Here is a 23642-nt window from a genome sequence, read left to right on the forward strand (position 1 = left end):
ATTGAAGATTAAGTCCCAATATATGAGAGGCGAAAATCAAATTGCATAATTCTTTTATTACAAACATGTGATGCTGTTCAGTCACTTGTCCAGTTTGCTCAACAGTGAGTAGGCCAAAGTGCAGCAGGAAGAACAGAGTGTAACACAAAGTACGGTCCAGCCTGCCATCCTGTGAGGTGTTTTTGCAAATGTGTCATGCCTAATGGACTTGGTTAATGACGTCCTGAACAAACAAAGATAAAGTTAAAGGATGGATGTTTTTTTTCAAGTTTTGGAGATGAAATATAAAGTGACAGTAAATATAACATAGCACAGCAGCACAGATAGAGGCAAGTCTGGCTCCCGGGTAGTTTTTTTCTTTTTCTCCCTCCTGTTTACCTCTCTTTCTCCTCTCTTCCCTGAAGTCATACTACATCCACTACACAAGGGCCAGTCATTCAATATGAATACGACTATTCCGTCGTAATGAAAAGAGTCTGGGTCATGACAGAAAAGACTGTGGCACCATTCAAAGGTATCATTTTGTTGGGAATTTCACTGTTGTTTGAAACGTCAGTCCATACAAAACCTAGGAAAGAGCTAGATTGAGGATTTTTGCTGTTCACACACATTCAGTTCACATGTTTGCATAAATATTTATTTGTGCAAATATAATTATGGGGTAAGATCCAAGCATTACATAATACATGATTTGTGTTGCTTAGTGTGTGACTTCTTTGCCGATGAACATAAAGATTTGAGGATGGCGCCATCTTCTGGCAAAATACATTGATGGCAGCTTTTCAGTAAATGAACAAAGTCCAAAGTCAAAAGTGCGATGTATACAATCTTTGTCCTGCTGATCTTTTTAGTATTTGTTGGCAGAAAAACAAATAACCTTATAGTTTCCATTTAAGCTCCCCCTGGTCTTCTTCTTCCACCACTGGCACAGGTAGAAAAGGTGACAATAGTTAAAGTAATTTGGATAATACAATTAAAACACAAAAATACGTGGACATACATTTTGTAACCTCACAAAGCTCCTTAGCTTAATCTGACACATGCAAAACATAGAAACATATCAGTTTAGAATGAGAAGAGGTTATCCTCACCTGTTCACTGGCCATGCGCAAGACAGAAATGACAATGCAAAAGTAAGTCAAGATTATGAAGCTTAAAGGAACATAAAGATTAAACATTGCGACACCATAGGAGACACTGAACTGGCGGCTAATATCTGCACACACTAGAGATTTAAGAGACAAAGTGTCACAGAAGGACTGTATGATTTGGTTGTGCCCACAAAATGCAATCCTGGCAAAACTGTTGGAACTGATGCCAGGGAAGATGTGTGCCACAACCCCGCAGAAGATTGTCAGGCCTGTTATAGTCTTGAATGTCATCACCACGACGTATCTGAGGAGAGGATGAAGCGGAAAAGAGTGTAATGTGTTTTCGTAGTGTGTTTTCTGTCTAGTTACAGAGCTTAGACAAAAGATTGATATAAGTGTTTTCCTTTTTTTCCACCTGAGAGGAAAACAGATGGTCAGATATTGGTCCACAGCTATGGTCAGTTGTAAAAGGCAATACTTCCATCATTCCACCAATAGCGAGCTATAGGTTTTGGCAAAGACACTGTGGTAAAGCCTGGAGGAAAAAACAGAAGAAAAAAACTATAATGAAAGATTAGAAATGGTACCATTGGTCAGGGAAAAAAACACCTGACTTGGCATAAAAGATAAAAGATTTATTAATTTATTTACCAATGTCTGAGAGAGCCAGGCTGACCATGATGATGTACATGGGCTTCTGGAGACTCTGCTCCAAAGCAAACACTACAACCAGCGTCAGGTTACCCATCAGTGTAGTAACATAAAGGATGAAGAAGAACCACGCCACCACGTGAAAATACTCTGGTTGGAGACTTAGAAAGCTGACAATAACAAACTCTGACACCCATGTGTAGTTGTCTTCCACCTGAACCATACTGAAAGTAGAATAAGGCAAATGATCTACCAGCATACATCTGAGGTGAGCTTGAAAGCTTACGTCACACAGTGACGGTAACAGTTAGAGGGCCCTCATTTAGATAAAGATTTTGTGAAAGAGAGACAGTGCAAAGTTTGTTGATGCAGCTTTGTCTCTGAAGAATAGAAACAAGTTCTGATAGTTTGTCATAGCCTTTGAAAAACAACATAAACCTGCAGTTGGTTTAAAAATGTTTGCAACCACGGAAAATCTTGGGGACCAAGGTATGACAGAAATTACTGAAGCCATCAGCCCTGTCCAGTGGACGCAGGCAATTAACAATAAAAACTAAATAATAATAATACAAATAATAATTTGGCAAGGCTTTGGTAGGAGTATTAGCCTTTTGTGTCTTAAACAAGCATCTGAATATTCTCTTCTTTAGTTTTTCTACAGTAGATGAATGGGTTGATCACTGGAGAAAAAGAGACTGTATGACGCTATGTACCTGTCAGGTGTCATTGCTAAGTTAAGAAAGTGTGGAGCAGTGTAGACAAAGAAGTGTGGTATGTAGTATAAAGAAATGATAAAGCCCTGGTTGGCACAGCTCTGGTTGGCACAGGTAGTATGGTAGTACTTTATGGTTAAAGCGTTTTTGAAAATGAGATAGAATAGATTATCAAAATAAGATGGAAATATGGGTCCATTTGGGACATACATTTTGTAATCGGACAAGTGAAGATCTCTAGTTTAATCTGACAAATATACAAGATGTAAAAACACACTCTTACCTCAGGTGAACCTCGCCTGTCCACTGACCAAATGTAAGACTGAAATGATGATGAAAAATTAAGAGAGGATGATGAGGGCTAAAGAAACATAAAAAATTAACATCTCTCCAGCATAGGCAAAGCTAAACTGGTGGCCAATGTCTGCGCACACCAGTGGTTTGACAGACATAGTTTTACAGAAAGCTTATATTGTTTGGTTGGGCCCATAAAATGCTCTACAGGTGAAGCTGACAGAGATAATGCAAATAAAAATGTGTGATTAGACACAGCAGAAGAGTGAGGGTACCTAAGGAAAGACGAGCAAGTTGATAGTGTGATCCATTTTCAGTTTCATTAAAAATATGCATCCATTACAATTATTTCCACCTGAGAGGAAAACAAATGCTTATGCATTTGCTGACATTAAAAGCGGATGTTAAAAGAAATTAAAAATAAAATGAAAAAAGTACTTTATTTGTCCTAAAGAAACAAAAGGAAAATTTGAAAATTATTTTCCCTTCAACAATTACAAACTGTCACAAACTGTATGGTTTTTACTGCTGGCAGGAATCACTTCCTGTTTCATTTTGTGGAGCTGAAGAAGCGTCTTACTGAACACACGCCGTTGTTTCAACATGATATTATATAAAGCAGGTGCAATGTTATTTTTTCTGTCCATTAACTTGTGCAGCTTTGGCTTCACAACAGGCCCCTGCACAGTACCAGCCTTCTTTATAAGTTTGTTCAGTTTCTTTGAGTCACTGGCGCTGATGCTGCCAGCAGATGGCTGCAAAACAGATTGCACTCTCCACCTCAGACTTGTGGAAAATATGCAACCATGGTGTACCAAAGAATTGAAACTTACTTAAGAAGTACAGTTTGTCCAGTCCAATCTTCTGTCCAGGTAACATCCCATGCAGCTGTAGTCCTCAACCACTTCTATCTCTTCAAGTAGGATGGAGACAGAGTTTGAATTGTTCAAAAAAAAAAAAGAAAGAGGACAACAAATGATTTGGCAAAGTGGATTACATGCTGCAGTTTGGTTATTTTTCTAATTACTTTAACTGTAATATGATTAGAGAAAACAACATCATACTTGCAATGTTTTCATCATTTCGTCTAAATTTACCAGCTTTGAGGGCCTGGGAGAACTTTCTGTCAGAATGTGTTGCATTCATTGACTTTATGTGGCATTTCAGTGTACTCTGGGTTCATCATCTATCATCAAACATTACTCTGACAGAAAAGCATGTTCTGTTTTCAGCCAGGCATTTAGGCTTTTTCTTCTTTTTATAGGTTTACATGACTAATTTAAAAAAAAATGTTTCCTGATATTATTATCCTTAAATACAATGATACATGTCAAAATAACTTTATATCAGTGGACAGGCCTTGCATATAAAGGCTAACAACTGTGTCTGTCTATGTCTTTGTCTGTCTAGTTTAATCATTAATGGCTAAATGGGCTCAGCACACAGAAATCTTATTTTTATTCTGAACAGAAAAATTGGTGTTCACTTTACCTGAATATGAAAGAATAAAATACAACTCAAAGCTGCTTATAATAATCTCTGATATAATCCTTACAAAAGAAAACAAAATAAACCACTTTCAGAGGGCTCTTTGGCATTGCAAAGGTTTCTCAAGACTTAACTTGTGCTAAAACATAAGTTCTGACAACAGAAGTCAGTAGACAAGTACAAGCAAAATATAACAAGAGTGCAAAAATAACTATAATGGCTGATCTCTAACACGAACAGCGCACAATTTCCCAGTTAAACATTTTACATTTCAGACATTAATAAACAATCAATTGAATCATTGAATCGTGTGAATATACTGACACGATTATCCGTCTGCAACACAAGACACTGCAGAAACGAAGCTCAGGAAACTGACCTGGACCTGTGAATCCGCTATGTATCAACAAAATCAGAGGCATCAGTACAAAATACTTCACAAAAACATGGTCATGATCAGGCCCGCATTAAAACACCATGGGCCCCGGGGCTAACCACTTTCTCAAGGCCCTCCACGCCACCGCCACCGGGAATACATACTTATAATACATAAAATAATGTTTCAAGAATCACTGCAGTATAACTTTGACTGTAACAAAACATACTTTTAATGTCAAAGACTTTTACATAGTTCTACATATCTCTATACAGAAATTGAATTAACATACTCATATGACACTATGAGAGCTTTGTCAAGTTCTTTTAAAATACACAGTAGAGCCCTGCGCGAGACTATTTTCTTCATCCCGCTGAATTTCTGACCATTATCACCCGCACCCGCAAAACATAATTTATACCCACACAATAATGGAAATGCATTGTGTCTTCTCCCGTCCTGCAGGAGAAAACACGTCATTGTATAGGCTATTAATAAAGAGATTCATGGACTATTGAGAAACTTCTCCAAATGTTGCTTTGTCTTTGTGCTGTAAAGACCTTCTTTGAGCTACCTTTCCACATCATTTATTGACATCCTGTCGCTAGGATACATCCCGATCCCGCAGTGTTTTTTTTTTAGCCGCTGTAGGTACCAGATGTGCTCGGGTTACCAGATCTGCTCGGGGCCCTGCGCCTATTGGCTGGACGTTGGCACGATGACGTAAGGGAATGTGATTGGGAATGTGATTGGTCCGGACAACTTACTGAAGAGGTAAAAAAAACAACCTATTGAAGTTGTTTTCGCGGCTCTTCGTAGGAAACATGGACGGCTTTTACAAAGAAATCCAACATTATCTTTCGAAAGGGACTTCACCCCGAGCACATCTGATTCTTATGAAATGGGACGCAATGTAGTTTGTAATAAAGTTGGAGTTTCTATTAAATAACCTCATATTGGCAAAAAATACTTAATTCATAAAATGTAAATAGTGGGGTAAACGTAAACCCAAACAGGCGCAGGGCCCTGAGCAGATCTGGTAACCCGAACACATCTGGTACCTACACCGCCCGCTCCCGCCCGCAGCAACGTTCATACCGCCCGCTCCCGCAAGATTTTAGTTGGGTGTCGGCGGGACCCAATCCCAGTGCAGCTCTCTTACACAGAACGGTCTGAACCATAAACATATAAACGGTCACACAAGGAGCATAAATGTAAAAGAGTAAATAAAAAAAAAAAACATCCACGTCGGCTATTACGCACAGCCAGTGTAATTTCTCTTTATGATTTTTTTCTTTTTTGAGCTCCACTGGTTTCTTTCCCGACATTTTTCTTTTTCATTTACTCACAATTTCCACTTCGGCAGAGTTTCGAACATCACAAGTTGACAGTCATAATCATTAACCAATCACAGTGGCTCAAATGTATTCGATACATTAATCTTCCCGCCCTCCACCCCCCTCTCCCCTCCCTCGCTTACAACTGTACACAGATAGCAGTCTGACAGCAATGTGCATGATTTTTTTTCCGATTTCTATTTTTTTCTTGAGCCTTGCGTTCATGAGTTATTTCTAACTGTCTAACTGACCAAACCCACATGTCCGTGTTGTTGTAAACAATATGGCGTCTCACATTCAGGTATTCTTCTGGACTGCTAACCAAATACCACAGCCAAAGGTGGGACTCCTTAATTGAGACAGCTCCACTTGGTGGCGTAAACTTATAGTTCCCCTTTTCCACCTGGCTACATAAAGTTAATGTTCTTTATGTTTACAGATCAGATAAAGACCAGAGATATGTGTCATGATTGGAAGGAAAGGTATTTGCTTGCACATAGACTTGCAAAAACAAAAAGTAGTGAAATAATATAAATTATATCAATATCAATATCTACATCATCTGTGTGATAAATATTTGTGTTTGTGTCTTCTTTCAAGGAAAGGGTGTGTTAGCACCAAGTCTCTCAGGATCAATTATCCAGTTGGTCGTAAGAGATTTGAGCAAGATTGTTGTCCTCTCAGAAAAAAGCCTTATGGGAGGAAGGGAAAAAACACATCAGGACTCTCCTGAGGGCAAATGAGAAGGCACAGTAGCATTGTGGTGGGATTCCCTGGGGTCAAGCTTGCAGAGGAGGAAAGAACACAAAGTTTACTTCGAAATCCACGATGATCGTCCTTGCACATTATAACGTATCTATTTGATTGAGGCTTAGAGTTTTCAAATTTTAAAATGTTTTAAATAAAATGCCAGCGCTACTTATACTTTTATAATTATTATAATTGCTGCTACAAATTCCTAATAGTATTATCATTGCTGTGGTAACAGCTAATTGTGAAACTACTACTTTTGTGGATGTTTTGTGTGGGTACTAAAAGAATTCCTACAATAACTAGGACAGGTTATGCTATAATATAATTTACTGCTAGATATACAACGACTTCTAAAGCAGATCAGCTGTGTACATCCTTGATAGGGCCCATTCTAACTCCAGTGGTGTCATATATTGCTACAACTTTTTTGGGGGGGGCTTTATTGTATGTTTGATATGCATTGGGCATGTACTTTACTGAATGACACTGTGTAATTCACTTCTGCTTTTGTATGGACAGTGCTCTTTGTTTTTTCCTCATGTCTAATGTTTGTGCATATGTTTATGAATTGTGTCTTTCGGTGCAAAGTTTATTGCGTTTACATGTAATGAAATTTGTCACATGAATAAAATGACTATTGTAACGTCCTGCTCCTTTGTCAGGAGTATCTCTTGAGCATATCAATGCAGAGGTAGGCCTTTAGCAGGCCTTGTTACAATGTATTAGATGGGCGCCTTGAACCTGCAAAACAAAAATGTTGTTAATGTCTTTCATGTTTTTTATTGTTTCTTCTTGTACCATTATTTTTTCTCATTTTGATTTTCAAGAATCACCTTTAAGAATGACACAACAGATCTAATTATATATATATATATATATGTGTGTAAATATATATTCTATGTATTTTTTCTTTTTCAGTGGGGCATTCTGAAGCACTTATGATTAGTCTATATTTTATCAGTTAGAGCTCTTAGTTTGGACAATCAGATGGTTTCCTATTGGCTCTGAAATGGACAGGATAGTTTAATTTCAGGCGAGCTGAGAGGAAAACTTTGAGTATAAATTGCAGAGGAAAATAAGCGTTAGTTTCAGTCTGGCTGTGTATGCTAAAAACACCAGGCAGTTTTCTTTGAAATCATGAAAAAAGGCCACACTGTTGATTCCCAAGGGGATGAATCTTTTCATTTTGTCCTCTTTATTTTTTTTCTTTTCAAATGTGATATCTCACCATGGGACAATCTAAACTCCTTTAATGTACCTACGAAGCTAATTTAATTTATTTGGTAACAATACCTTAATAGTAAATCCCCAGGATATTGCTTGATGTGGCAGTTTGACTTTATAGGCCCTAGAGCCTTAATAGTCTCCTGAGAGACATTTTGATATTGTATTAGACACAACACACCGAGCCTCATGGAATCAGTAAGAATTATGATGTGCCACAGCAATTTGGGATGTGCTTCCTCAAAAGTTTGGTTTTTGTCCATCTCCCTCTTGGTTTTGGTCTGTAAGTGCTGTTTGATTGTAAAAAAAAATGTAAAATCCATATTTGCCATTTATCTATCAATGCTTTTCCTTTTCTGGCAATACTTTAAAGTTTTGCCATTAATTTTTATAGTTGAAATATTTTTCTCAACTGAAATTTTTTGGTCAATGTTTTTTTTTTTGTTTGTTTTTCCGATTCCAGCAAAACATTTTGTGTGGTCATTTGTTGCAGGAGAACGTAACAACTGATCACCAACTTTTCACTCCACTGTCATTGTCCACCAAAGCATGAAACGTTTTTATCTTTTTCCCATGACACAATCATAATCAACATAAATGCAAGCCTATGAAAATATTTTTACTTAATCTAAACAGTTTCATATCGGTCTTATATCAAACTACCTTGCACTAAATGTTAAAATGCGAATGCCATTTGTCAGTAATTGCATTTTCATCAAGGTGTTTTTTATGTGCATTCTAAATTTAAAAACAGTAACAAAAGCTTTTCCCTTCTGGTGCTTGAGCATCAGGTACCACCACATAAGTTTCTTTTTGAAGACATCAGAGCTCACTGAACTGGGGATGCTTTGTTTATCTGTAACCTAAATTTGACTTGTAAGGTGAAAATTTATGACCAGACTTTGGTGTCATCTCAAAATCAATCACATCGGTTGTTTGCTCAGATTGAAATGATTACTTATATTGTGTTTTTTAAATATGCAACATTTTGCTGTAATGTGAGCAAGTGTTGATGTATCACCTAAGCAACAATTAAAAAAAGTCCCGAGCCAAGTAGTTTCAGTATCTAATCTTAACCAGGAATCTATGTTGAGGTTATAAAATCCGGATTTTATTAGAGCAAAGGGGCTTTTTGGAAATGCTTTAAGCGACTGCAAGTTTACATATAGTCTCGGTGGGCTGATTTGAGTGAATTTCTGACGCGTTAACCGTTCGCACAAAATAAACAGAAAAATATGTGAACAACAATAGCTTTATTAGAAATTTGTCTGAATTAGTGTTGAAGCCATTTTTATGTTACTAGAATTTAATATACAGTTTTTCTAGTTTTGTGATTTATTTATTTCCTTGTGCTGATAGTTCTGTGTTGCTGTAGAGATGAGTATTTAACCAGTGACCAATGACGCATATGTTGCTCAGCTTTGATTGGCTGTTTGGACAGAGAAGAAAGAAAACATCAGAAAGGTAGCCAGAAGCCACTGGACCTTAGAGCAACACAGTCTTTTGACTTGCATCGCATTTTAGTTTGTCTTTTGTAGAAAAAATCTAGATTTAGGTTTCTTTATTTTAGTGTAAATTTAGTGTTTACTAATAAATGGTAAAAATAAGAATAGTTTTTCAGGACTTTTGCTTGCTGAGGTGCACAGGTGGAGTACAAAAGAACTCCAAGAGGTCTAAAGCTAGTGAGTCAGCCCATCTGCATCCACAATTAGTTTAGAATTACTGTTTGTAAAAAAGATGGAATGAATGAAAACACAAAAGTTCCCACTCCATCCTGTCCCTCATTCTTATGAAGGCTTTGCGGCTTTTTACGGTAAACACTTAATAATGATTCTTGTTCCGGACTGAAAGTGATCACATGAGTTGTATTACAGGGAACTACCAGAGAGGGAACTATCTCCAGCTGCCCATAGGAGAGCTTGTTGGTCATATAAGACAAACAATCTCTGAGTATGGGTTGCAGGACTTGTTCATTTTGTTCTCCTTTCTTGTTTTATTTCCCGGGCATTGTCACGGCCTCAGGACACAGATGCAGGGTCAGTTTCAGATCAAGAATGTTTATTTACTATAAACAGCGGGTCGAGGATCTCCAGACAGAACAAACCAAAGGGCTGTGAAACTCCTAAAGCACTCTCCTCAATAACTATGCTTGAGGAGGGTGCAGTTATGAAAATGATCAAACAAAACCTCTCCACTCTAGGAGGAAAACAAAGGGCTATTAAAGATAAAATAAACTCACACTCTCCTACTGAGGCGGACTTAAACAAAAGACGCTCTCTCAAAAAAACCGAGGCACTATAAAACTTTAACAATTAACTTAAACACTCCTTTAACGGAGGCACAACAAGTTAATTGAAATACAAAACCACTCCAAATGGGAGGAACAAAATCAGGCTATGAAACTTAACGTGGTGAATAAACTATGGCTATGAAAAAACTTACAACAAAACAGAGGATACGCTCTGCAGGACGATCGCTCGACTGTAGGCTCAAGGAATCTATGGCTGTGGAACAAAGACGCTAGTAATGAAGCTCATGACATGAAACAACACACAAGACAAGAGAGACGCAGACTATTAGAGCGCATGAGGAACCAAGGGGAACAGGAGGAAACACTTTGGGAATCAGGGAAGACAATCAGACGCTTGACACAGGAGGAAGGGCAAGGTACATGAAACGAGAGGAGTAGTTAGTGTTTCAAAATAAAACAGGAAATGACGAGACAGGACATGAATCAAAACGTAAATCGTGACCGGTATCAATATTTCTCGTCTCATATGGTTCACATTTGTAAAGTAAACAAATAAATGTTTGTTTATAAATGTTTAATGTCAATAAATGCTGCTCAGCCAAGAGGTAAATTCACATTTTGCTTGTGTCATCACCCTGCCTGAGCTGTGACAACAAACAAGTCATTAACAGCCTCATTAGGCGGGAGTTTTTCCAGCTGTCAGCTTGGGATTAAAGAGTTGTTCAGTTGTGAACTGAAGTTTGTTCAACCAAACTTTATGAGGATGCAATATGCTTGATGTAAACAACAAAAGAAAAAAAAACAGCAAACACAATTACATATCTACAGTATGAAGAAACAGTAAGAGTAGAGTGAACCATGTTTGGTCTTAGATTGTAAATGTAAGAACCTGTATTATTTTTGTTGAGTATTAACAGAATAGAATCCAGGGGAGGCCAATGCAGTAAGCCTGCATCTACTTCCACTTTCTTTGCCTCATGAAGTTAACAAAGTTTAAATGACCTGGACCATGTTTTGGTCATGTTTATGTTTATGTTTATGTTTATGCATTTAGCAGACGCTTTTATCCAAAGCAACTTACAATTGAAGATATAACAAGCTATATGAAAAGCTAACAATAAACTACATAGAAGGAAACCACTAGTCAGACTCTGTCAGAGGTGACAGAGTAGAGATAGAGTGCAGGCATAGAGTAAAGTACAGAAAGATAAAGTGCAGAGATGGAGGGGGTAGGGAAGTACAGGGTAAGTGCTAGGACAGGAGATGCTCCCTGAAGAGCTAGGTTTTCAAGAGTTTCTTGAAGATAGACAGGGACGTCCCTGTTCTCTTAGCGCTCGGTAGGTCATTCCACTATCGTGGAACGACACATGAAAAGAGTTTGGATTGTCTTAAGCGTGGTGTAGGCACTGCTAGACGACAAACCTGCGACGACCGGAGGGACTGAGTTGTGACTTAAGCCTTTGCAAGAGCATTCAAATAGATGGGAGCCGTTAAGCACTTTGTAGGCTAACATCAGTGACTTGAACTTGATGCGGGCGGCTAAGGGTAGCCAGTGGAGTTCAATGAACATAAGGGGTGATGTGTGTTCTTTTAGGCTGATCAAAGACCAGACGCGCCGCTGCGTTCGGGAGCATCTGCAGAGGTTTCATAGTACAGGCTGGGAGACCAGTTAGGAGAGCATTACACTAGTCAAGGCGGGAGATGAACATGGCCTTCACCAGGAGCTGGATGACGTGTTGGGTTAGGTATGGTCTGATCTTTCTTATGTTTAGCAATGCAAAGCGGCATGAACGAGCAACGGAGATAACGTGATCTTTAAAGGTTAGTTGGTCATCAATCATGACACGTAAGTTTCTAGCTACCTTTGATGGAGCAAGAGATAGGGATTCAGTTTGGATGGAGATGCTGTGGTGTATGGTTGGTTTGGCTGGGAAGACAAGCAGTTCAGTTTTAGGGAGGTTAAGTTGGAGGTGATGGGCTTTCATCCATGTTGATATGTCAGAAAGACAGTCTGAGATTCGTGCTGAGACCGTGTGGTCGTCAGGTGGGAATGACAATGACAGGTGGGTCAAATAGAGCAATGTTTTTTCTCTACTGAATAAACCCAGTACCTCGGTTAAACATACTTTCAAAGCAAGATTAGAGAACACATAGTTCTGTATAACCCAAAACAAAGAGTTTTGTGCACTCTTCGAATATGCTCATGTTGGTGTTTACTTTCAATTCTGGCTATTTTTCTTTTTTTTTTTATCTGAGATGTTGCTGCTCAAGTAAGACACTTAATGGTTTCCTAAAGTCATCCATTAACCCTTCTAAAATGTCTTTGTGATGATGGTAGTGCAGGTGATGGATAAAGTGGCTGAGTGCAAAAACACTGCAAGGACACCACAAAAAGCTTAAAAGGGAAAATGAAGAATGTGACAACTTGTCAAAAATGATCAGATGAATCTTTATATATCATTTTATTATCATTACAAACCCATAACATAAGAGTTGAGTTTGTATGTGGGTTAATAGTTGGAAATATGACATTTGCTCTCACTCCTTTGCAAAATAAACTTTTATATTGCCATACAAATATGATGTAAATATTATTAGTCCAAAAGTTGGGGAGAAGTCGTGGTTTAGGCTTGGCTTTTCCTGATTGAACCTTGGTCCGATATGAGCCTCGTACCCCATCTCATCATTCCACCTGTCTTGACTCCCCCTGTCAGCATGTGGCAGTTTCTTTCAACACTCAACTCAGTCTCTTTCCTTCACACCATGGGGTCAATGCTTGTTTCCTTAAAAAATGAGTGTTTCAACTCAGTATAAGCACAATGCATAAATATGTATAGTAAAAGGTAATATTAAACCTATAACAAATGTCAGCCTAATCGGGCATCTGTGGGATATGCTGGACAAACAAGTCAGATCCATTAAGGCCCCACCTCAAACCAATCAGGACTTAAATGACCTGAAACTGACTGCTTTGTGCAAGGTACTACAGTATATCTTCAGGTCTATGGTCTAATAGAGTCCACACCCGAACAGTTCAGGGCTGTTTTGGTGGAAAACGGGACAGACCACTCAATATTGGGTGGGTGATCATAATATTATAACTGGTCTGAAGTATCCCACATAAAATAAAAATCATGTGCACATGTGGTGATATTCTAAAATCAGTGGATAAAGAATTTGTTGAGATAATACTGTAAAATAAATATGTCTTCTTTTCAAGTAACCTCTCAACATTTACAAAGTGATCTTGTATTTATTCTCACATTTTAAAAATAAACTGCTTTTTGATTTAGTGGTTTTATTTTTTACTGACATCACTGTTCTAGAATCATTATTGGACCATTTAGAACCATTTTTAGTTCTAAAGATATTACATATAATTTCATCGCACGTATGCACTGTTGGAGATAAATTACACAAAAGTAAAAGATAGAAAGTCCTTGAAGTTAGTTTGTCTTTTTTTTTTATAACTAATTTAAATGGTAAATTCATAATAAATTTTCAAGTTGCAAACTATGACCCCAGCCGCTCAAGACAGCTAGAAGGAGCCAGTATCTGTGATCTATAAAAGTGTACTGACCCTAACATGTCACAAAAAGTTGTGAAAAGTTTCAATCTAGTATTACTGTATTACAACTCACTTTCAACAGCCTTCCTTTTCCCTTGGTTGTTCCCTGCAATTAAGTGTTTATCTGTGTGACACAACAAATGTGTCATCATGCTGCATGAGCAGTGGCAATAAACAACTCATTAGGGGCCTCATTAAACAGCTTTTTAAGTAAAGATTAGTTAAAGATTAGTTTAGGTGTACACAGAAAGTTGTTTGTTCTAACTTTTAAGGTTTGTAGTAAGTTTTATGTAAAAAAAAACAAAACAACAAGATTAGTTGTAGGAACATTTAAAAAAAAAATGCATCCAGGATGCACCAACTGACCCAATAATGATAAAGATGTTAACACTTGATTTGGTCATTTATTTCCCCTTTTCTGCTAGGGAAACAGATATGCATATTCTAAAAACTAAGTTTAAAAGTGTTTTGATCTGTCATCGCACCTTCATACGTATGATGTATGTATATACATCATACATATGAATGTATTATACATGAATGTATATATATATATATATATATAAACCCTAATTACAATATTTTGCATAAAAAGATCCTTTGCATAGAAAAATGTACTCTTTCAAAAGAATTTTAAGTTTGTTAAACAATTTTAGCATTTTAAACCAATTACATTTTTGTGCTTATATGCCTGAAAAAAATATTAAAAATGCATTTCTGATGAACTGGGTGACAGGGTTCTGTCAGTATGATGGCCACTTTATTTAAAACCAATTCCATGTACAATGTTAGGTTCTGGAGAGGACTGGGCCCAAAAGCGAACAGCAGACAGAAGGTGGTCAAAAGGGATTTATTCAGGGAGGGGGAAATAAGGATCTCAGGAGGCGAGGAGAATGAACCAGGGTCCGAGTGAGGTGGAAGGAGGCCTTGCGGGCAAGGCTCGGGAGATGAGTGATTCCCGTGTTCCGAAGATCCCGTGTATGTGCTCGTGAAGACAGGCTTGGATATGGGCTGCGGGCTGGCTCGGTGGCTGGCTGGGCTGGGTACAGATCTCTGGCTTGACGTATACAACTGGCATGCGTGTTCATCCATAGTGAGACAATAATCCGACACCGCAGGCCAGGAGAGAGCAGGCTTTAACTGGTGCCAGATTAGTGACAGGACACAGGTGGGAATGGTGAGAGCGCTCCTCCCAGCCGTCCAGCCCAGCCTGAAAAACAACAGAAGACCAACAGCCAGCACCCAGCTACAAACATCACTTAAAGAAGGCAACAAAGGTAATAATTACCGCATACAATTTGTATTTTGGCTGCTAACAGATACTAACCCACCAAACCTGACAGTGCCTGATTAATCCATGTCAGAGGTTAGGCCCCAACAAATACACTAATATACATGTGGGTGTACAGCAGTCCCTGAATTGGATGTTGGATTTTCACGTTTGACTCATTCCAATTATCTACTTTGGCTTTGGAACTTCATGCTCTGTTTGTATCGATGTCACACACAGAGAGCAAATGCAGGACACAAAACTCTGGGGTGTGTTTACTTAAAAAGTAACAAGTTCCTCCTAGTGTGGCTGGAGGGAGCATGGGGAAAGTCATGAGATGTACAAATATTGGAGTTATAATTAAAATTTGTTCCACTTCTTTGTTATTTTTTCCAACAGCTGTTTAAAGATATATATATAAACATCCATATAATTTTGCTTTAAAATCCTTTAAACATATGGAAATCACATATGTGAAAAGGGAATCCATTATTGCTTTGTTAATTGTAAAGAATATTCAGCTACTCTGGAAGCATAAAAAACTACAAGTTTGGAAGGGGATTGAGAGGATGATAACCAATGATCGTTCGACTGTTACAGTGTATAATTAACACTTTTGCAAAAAGTATGTCTTTTCATGTGTGAAATTGAATATACATATTTCCACGTATGAACAGATTCTCTCATTACCGTACTCAATTAAGTTTGTTTCCAAGGAAATTCCCTCGGGGGGGATCACACATGAATGAGATACGGAAAACAGTTAAAGCTTTCTTCAGGTTCAGAATCTAAGGGACACCGACAGAGAAGAGCTGACAACACATGATATCACAGCACTGACTTGTGCAGTACTGCTGCCAGAGCTCAGACAGAATAGGTGCAACAATAAATTCACAATGGAATTATTAAACTCTGCTTCTGGAAAAAATATCACGTTTGTGCGTCCTGCATATTTCATAATAAGTGGATTTATTGGCATACCTACCATGAAGTATTACTATGCCTTTCTCTTCTTTGTCTACATTGTGTCAGTGCTGGGAAAAACAGCTGTAATGGCTGTCATATACTTGGATCATAACCTAAAAACACCAAAGTACATTGTAGTTTTTAACCTTGCATTTGTGGACTTGATAGGTAGCTCTGCTCTGGTGCCAAAGGTTCTAGACATATTTTTATTTAATCACCATTACATCCCCTACGATGACTGCTTGACATTCCTATTTTTCTGCTACACTTGCCTTTCAATGCAGGCTCTTAATCTGGTTGCTCTCTCCTATGATCGAGTGGTGGCAATCCTCTATCCTCTGCACTACCAAGTGAAGGTGACCCATAGGTTTATGCTTTCTTTGATTGCCTCTTTCTGGCTCATTGTCATAATTGCTGTTCTAATTGCAGCTGGTCTAATTACAAGACTTTCCTTCTGTAAGTCTGTGGTTGTAAACAGCTATTTCTGTGACCATGGTCAGATATTCCGACTTGCGTGCAATGACTTTACTCCAAATTGTGTTATTGGCAATTTGTTGCCAATTTGTTTTCTTTTTCTTCCACTGGCATTCATCTTGTTCAGTTACATTTGTATTGGGAATTCTTTAGCTAAAGTAGCTACAGTTCAAGAAAGAGTGAAAGCCTTTAAAACCTGTACAGCTCATCTCTAATTAGTGGCAATCTATTTCATCCCAATCGTAATCACTTTCACTATGAGTGCAAAAATACATCCGAATGCCAGGATCATGAACCTGTCTCTGTCCTCAGTCTTTTCGCCCATGTTAAATCCAAGCATTTATGTTCTTCAGACACATGAAATCAAAGTATCAGTAAAGAAAATATTACATGTCAGGAGGCAATCCAAAATCATGATAAAGTGAGATTTGGTCACGGACAACTGTAAAATATATAATTGCAGCATGCTTTATTTTGCATCTAATTCCAGTTGTAAAGATAGCACTTCCAAGTAGAGAGGATGAAACTTTTGTTACATTTGTACATGTTGTTCATGAGAGCTTAAAACAATATTATGAAATTAAGAAAAAGCTGCCAAGTGATGTGATTTATGAATAAAAAATGTCTGTCAGTGACTGCAATGAAATGTGCAGCTGAGCTCAGAAATGTCAATTATTTAGATAACTTGCGATCCATATAATGGAGTGAACGGGGCAAAGACGATGCAGCCTCTAAATAAGGCATTATCTGTCTTTATTTATATATGTCTGTCTGTCTTCCCTGTCTATCTTCAAGAAGCTCTTGAAAATCTCCTGTCCTAGCACTTACCTTGTACTTCCCTACCCCCTCTATCTCTGCACTTTATTTTTCTGCACTTCTTTCTATGCCTACACCCTATCTCTACTCTGTCACCTGACATAGTCAGACTAGTGGGTTCCTTCTATGTAGTTTATTGTTAGCTTTATATAGCTTGTTAAATCTTCATTTGTAAGTCGCTTTGGATAAAAGCGTCTGCTAAATACATAAACATAAACATTTATTTCACCAATACTTTATATACTATATATACTCCGTTATATGGATCACGAGTTATCTAAATAGCTTCCGAAGGACGCCGACTTTCGCCAAACTGTTCTTGGTGAGTAGATAAATGTATTTCATGCCAGAAATAAGGTCTAGGTTTAAAAATATCGGAGTTCTCCTTTAAGGTTTGATATTAGAAAAACTAACACGAGAAGCCTTATAGCACTAGTAACTTTATTTTATGAATGTTTAGTTGTTGCTAATTTGCCTTCAACTTTATAGTTTTTATTTAATCTTATTTTGTTATCAATGTATGTGTTGTGCTTTGACTGGAGTGGCCTCAGTTCAAGAAACACCTGAGACCTTTAAAACCTGCACTGCTCATATTAAATTAGCAATGATTTATGTCCTCCTCATGATCATGACATTTACTTCTGTTTACTTTACTTAAAGTATGGATATAATTAAATGTCATGATCATGAAGCTGAATCTTCTGTTGTGTTCAGCACAATTATTTCTATATAAAAAACAGAGTGAACCAAAGTTCCTTGGAGAAATCTTTTTAAAATGTACTCCGAGATAACAATAAAGAAGAAACCACACCTCTCTATGTCTGTTGGTGTTTCTGACCCATTATATTTGGTGTGAACACATGCATGAAGCTTGTATCTGTTGAAAGCTTGTAACTTTCAAATAAACAGTTACTGAATTTATAAAGATTTCAAAAGATAACCGAGAAACAACTTTCATACAGTACAGATGTCTTTTGCAGTGTTTGAAGTGACAAAGATATTGATATTGTTTTTACTTGTGTGATAAAACGAGACCACAAGGAAACCAAATGAATATGTTCATGTGAAGGTTTCTAGTCCAATGGCCTTAACATGTTTATGACTTGAACTGACATTACTTCTTTGCAAACCCAGAAAGTTCAGAATACCCTCAAACAGGGCCATGCAGACATCTTTAAAAAGGACAATTGACTCAAGGTTATAAAGAGGTCACGTGGAAAAAATATTTCCACCTGATGTTCAAACAGAATGTAAACATGAAATTTTCTAACAAATTCCATCATATCTGTCATTGTCTCTCCTCCAATGAAAATAAAAAAAGGGTACACTAATTCCCTTGCCTGTGCATATGTGTCCTCTGAGAACCTAGATGACACAGAGTAGCAATCATCTTACCAGATTGTGAACGGGACTGTGGTGTGTTGTTCCGACAGGCCACATCTGCAGGCACAGAAGACTTTGGAATTATGAGATGGGAGAACTTAGCTTTCATTGTAGCAACAATTTACGATGTGGCATATTCTAAAATGTTCTATAAATTTAATGTGGTTAAGTGAAACGTGCTTTGCTTTGCAAGGCGTCTTAGTATTTAATCTTTGCTAGGGCTATAATTACATGAATAACCAATCAATATGTATTTATGTTTATAGTCAAGTAGTTTGTAATGTGTGGAAGGTTGCAAAATTTATTAAATGTTTAAAATGCACAGATACATATAGTTATTTGAAAGAGCAACTGCATATAAATACTTGTATCTTGGATCTCAAGCAATGATGAAAGTTTAATATATAGCGAGTGCTATAAAGTGGAATGTATTGTGTGGATCACCACTGCCAGCTAAATATTAAATGTATGAAAACAATTTATGTATGTACATATTTACGTGGTTTTCCAACAAACACAGGAAAGTCACTGGGTTTGAGCTTTCAAAGAAACTTCAACTGAACCAAAAAATTACTAATTTCTAAGTTGACAGGAGGTATTTAAAAAAGCTGAAAAATAGTCATGAACAACTTAAAAACGACAAGTCTTGAAATCATTTTCTCATTAAACAGTGGGTTATTTGAAATGTCAGCTACTGAAATACCATATAACTTACATTAAAAAATATTTGGCTCTACAAGTTTCAAACTGCATTGGAAAATGTTAAACATATATTTACAATACTTTGCAAAAGTCTTAGGCAGGGGTGAAAAATAAAATCTGTAAACAAAGAATGCTTTCAAAAATGGAAGTGTTAATCATTTATTTTCATCCATCATCAAAATGCAGTGAATCAGACACACTCGATGATGTTGAGATCAGGGCAGGATTTTTCTTTTGTTCGCTCAATTTGCATTTTGTAAATTGATAAAAATAAACAATCATTATTTATATTTCTGAAAGTATCCTTTGTTTACAGCAGGTTTTTTTTTACACCTGCCTATTGCAACAATACAATAGTTTCAGTTGTTTGAACCCCCGCCCCCCTCGATGCTTTCTACACTCAGGGGATCAGACGTGACGATAAATGAGGTTTGAAAAACAATTAATAAAGAGCTGACAACACATGATATCACAGCACTGACATGTGCAGTACTGCTGCCAGAGCTCAGACCGAATACGTGCGCACAATGGAATTATTCAACTCTGCTTCTGGAAAAAATATCACTTTTGTGCGTCCTGCATATTTCATAATAAGTGGATTTATTGGCATACCTAACATGAAGTATTACTATGTGTTTTTATTTTTTGTCTATATTGTTTCAGTGCTGGGAAACACAGCTGTAATGGCTATAATATACTTGGATCATAACTTAAAGACTCCTAAATATATTGTAGTTTTTAACCTTGCATTTGCAGACTTGATAAGTAGTTCTACTCTGGTGCCAAAGGTTCTAGACATATTTTTATTTAATCACTATTTCATCCCCTACGATGACTGCTTGACATTCCTCTTTTTCTGCTACACTTGCCTTTCAATGCAGGCTCTTAACCTGGTTGCTCTTGCCTATGATCGACTTGTTGCCATCACTTATCCTCTGCACTACCAAGCGAAGGTGACCCATAAGTTTATGTTTTCTCTGATTGCCTCTTTCTGGATTTTTGTTATCATTGCTGTTCTAATTGCAGTTGGTCTTATTACAAGACTTTCCTTCTGTAAGTCTGTGGTTGTTAACAGCTATTTCTGTGACCATGGTCAGATATACAAACTTGCGTGCAATGACATTACTCCAAATCGAGTCATTGGCAATTTGTTGCCAGTTCTCATTCTTTGGTGTCCTATTATATTCATCTTATGTAGTTACCTTTATATTGGCCATGCCTTGGCTAAAGTAGCTACAGTTCAAGAAAGAGTGAAAGCCTTTAGAACCTGTACAACTCATCTTTCATTAGTGGCAATCTATTTCATTCCAATATTAATCACTTTCACTATGAGTGCAAAAATACATCCAAATGCCAGGATCATAAACCTGTCTCTATCCTCGGTGTTTCCTCCCATGTTAAACCCAATCATTTATGTTCTGCAGACACAGGAAATCAAAGTATCAATGAAGAAAATATTACAAATCAGGAGGCAGTCCAAAATCATGGTAAAGTGAGATCTGGTCTGGGAGAAGTTTTGAATCTGTAATTGCAGCATGTTTTACTTTGCATCTAATTCAAGTTGTAAAGGAAGCACTTCCAGATAGAACAGATGAAGATTAAACCCTCTGTTACAGTTTTTACATGTTGTTATAACATGCATTAGCAAGAATTTATAGATATGTCATATTTAACAAAAAAAAGGCTGACAAGTGATGTGATTTATGAATAAACATGTCTGTTAGTGACTTCAATGAAATGTTCAGCTGAGCTCAGAAATGACAAATTATACTTTAATATTAACTAACAGTAAAGCGAGAAGCCTCGTAGCATGAGTAACTTAATTCTACTAATGTTTAGTTGTTGCTAACTCAGCTCCAATGTTATAATTTTTACTTTGTTATCTCATTCATCATTTATTTATGTTTGTATTGTATTTGTGATGCTTTGACTCAATTTTCCACAGTTCAAGAGATAGTTGAGGGCTTTAATACCTCCAGAGCTTTTCTTTAACTTGCGGCAATTAGCAACTGTTTAAATAGAAGTGACAATCATATTTAGCTTAAGAACAAATGTGTATCTAAATGTGTCATGTCTCTGGCCTAATTATTTTTCTTTTTTGTTTCCTGCAAACACAAGACAGACTGATGATGGATACCTGAAAACGTTGCTCAGGACTAGAATGCACATCAGAATTACAATAGAAAAGTGATCATAATTGTCAGTGCTAGGATCATAAACCTGTCTCTGTCCTCAGTCTTTCCTCCCATACTAAATCCAATCATTTATGTTCTTCAGACACAGGAAATCAAAGTATCAGTAAAGAAAATATTACATGTCAGAAGGCAATCCAAAATCATGGTAAAGTGAGATTTGGTCATGGACAACTGTAAAATATATAATTGCAGCATGCTTTATTTTGCATCTAATTCCAGTTAAAGATAGCACTTCCAAGTAGAGAGGATGAAACTTTTGTTACAGTTTGTACATGTTGTTCACGAGAGCTTAAAACAATATTATGAAATTAAGAAAAAGCTGCCAAGTGATGTGATTTATTACTAAAAAATGTCTGTCAGTGACTGCAATGAAATCAAATAAAAGGAGAACTCCGGTATTTTTAAACTTAGACCTTATTTCTGGCATAAAATACATTTATCTACTCACCGAGAACAGTTTGGCGAAAGTCGGCGTCCTTCGGAAGCTATTTAGATAACTCGTGATAAACATTTCTCGGTGAGTAGATAAATGTATTTCATGGTGGAAATAAGGTCTAGGTTTAAAAATACCGGAGTTCCCCTTTAAGGTTTGATATTTAAAAAAACTAACACGAGAAGCCTCATAGCACTAGTAACTTTATTTTATGAATGTTTAGTTGTTGCTAATTTGCCTTCAACTTTATAGTTTTTATTTCATCTTATTTTGTTATCAATGTATGTGTTGTGCTTTGACTGGAGTGGCCTCAGTTCAAGAAACACCTGAGACCTTTAAAACCTGCACTGCTCATATTAAATTAGCAATGATTTATGTCCTCCTCATGATCATGACATTTACTTCTGTTTACTTTACTTAAAGTATGGATATAATTAAATGTCATGATCATGAAGCTGAATCTTCTGTTGTGTTCAGCACAATTATTTCTACATAAAAAACAGAGTGAACCAAAGTTCCTTGGAGAAATCTTTTTAAAATGCACTCCAAGATAACAATAAAGAAGAAACCACACCTCTCTATGTCTGTTGGTGTTTCTGACCCATTATATTTGGTGTGATCACATGCATGAAGCTTGTATCTGTTGAGGGAATAACTTTCAAATAAACAGTTACTGAATTTAGAAAGATTTCAAAAGATAACCGAGAAACAACTTTCAAACAGTACAGATGTCTTTTGCAGTGTTTGAAGTGACAAAGATATTGATATTGTTTTTACTTGTGTGATAAAACGAGACAAGGAAACCAAATGAATATGCTTATGTGAAGGTTTCTAGTCCAATGGCGTTAATATGTTTATGACTTGAACTGACATTACTTCTTTGCAAACCCATAAAGTTCAGAATACACTCAAACAGGGCCATGCAGACATCTTTAAAAAGGGCAATTGACTCTAGGTTATAAAGAGGTCACGTGGAAAGAATATTTCCACCTGTTGTTCAAACAGAATGTAACAGACTGTGGTGTGTTGTTCCGACAGGCCACATCTGCAGGCACAGACGACTTTGGAAGTATGAGTGGGAAAACTTAGCTTTCATTGTAGCAACAATTAACGATGTGGCATGTTCTAAAATGTTCTATGAATTTAATGTGGTTAAGTGAAACGTGCTTCGCTTTGCAAGGCGTCTTAGTATTTATTTTTTGCTAGGGCTATAATTACATGAATAACCAATCGAGATGTATTTATGTTTATAGTCAAGTTGTTTGTAATGTGTGGAAGGTTGCAAGGCTTATTAAATGTTTAAAATGCACAGATACATATAGTTGTTTGAAAGAGCAACTGCATATAAATACTTGTATCTTGGAGCTCCAGCAATGATAAAAGTTTAATATATAGCTAGTGCTATAAAGTGGAACGTAATGTGTGGATCACCACTGCCAGCTAAATATTAATTGTATGAGAACAATTTATGTATGTACATATTTATGTGGTTTTCCAACAAACACAGGAAAGTCATTGATTTTGGGCTATCTAAGAAACTTCAACTGAACCAAAAAATTACTAATTTCTAAATTGACAGGAGGTATTTAAAAAAGCTGAAAAATAGTCATGAACAACTTAAAAACGGCAAGTCTTGAAATCATTTTCTCATTAAACA

The 23642-nt window shown here is 36.9% G+C and overlaps 2 protein-coding genes and 1 pseudogene across 2 annotated transcripts; 2 read left to right on the forward strand and 1 right to left on the reverse strand.

The window, feature by feature from the left end:
- Positions 1-1028: 1028 nt before the first annotated feature.
- On the reverse strand, positions 1029-14838 carry LOC140279278 (olfactory receptor 1-like; annotated as a pseudogene).
- Positions 14839-15912: 1074 nt separating this feature from the next.
- On the forward strand, positions 15913-16881 carry LOC140279783 (olfactory receptor 1E16-like). Its single transcript, XM_072374954.1, is given in 1 exon segment — positions 15913-16881. A coding segment is annotated over 1 exon segment (969 nt).
- Positions 16882-19884: 3003 nt separating this feature from the next.
- Positions 19885-22049, forward strand: LOC140279279 (olfactory receptor 1E16-like). Its single transcript, XM_072374404.1, has 2 exons — positions 19885-20796; positions 22005-22049. Exons 1-2 carry the CDS (start codon positions 19885-19887, stop codon positions 22047-22049), a joined length of 957 nt encoding a protein of 318 aa, XP_072230505.1.
- Positions 22050-23642: the final 1593 nt, after the last annotated feature.

Source organism: Leuresthes tenuis, unplaced genomic scaffold (genome assembly GCF_036924035.1).
Source record: "Leuresthes tenuis unplaced genomic scaffold, fLeuTen1.0.hap1 SCAF_21, whole genome shotgun sequence".
NCBI classification, from domain to species: domain Eukaryota; kingdom Metazoa; phylum Chordata; class Actinopteri; order Atheriniformes; family Atherinopsidae; genus Leuresthes; species Leuresthes tenuis.

What these genes read in the sequence shown, in the direction of transcription:
- LOC140279279 (XM_072374404.1), top strand. Translation starts at nt 19,885, where the DNA reads ATGGAATTATTCAACTCTGCTTCTGGAAAAAATATCACTTTTGTGCGT. An exon ending in TGCAGACACAGGAAATCAAA is followed by an intron (nt 20,797 to 22,004) that starts GTATCAATGAAG and finishes CTACTCACCGAG; the next exon opens with AACAGTTTGGCGAAAGTCGG.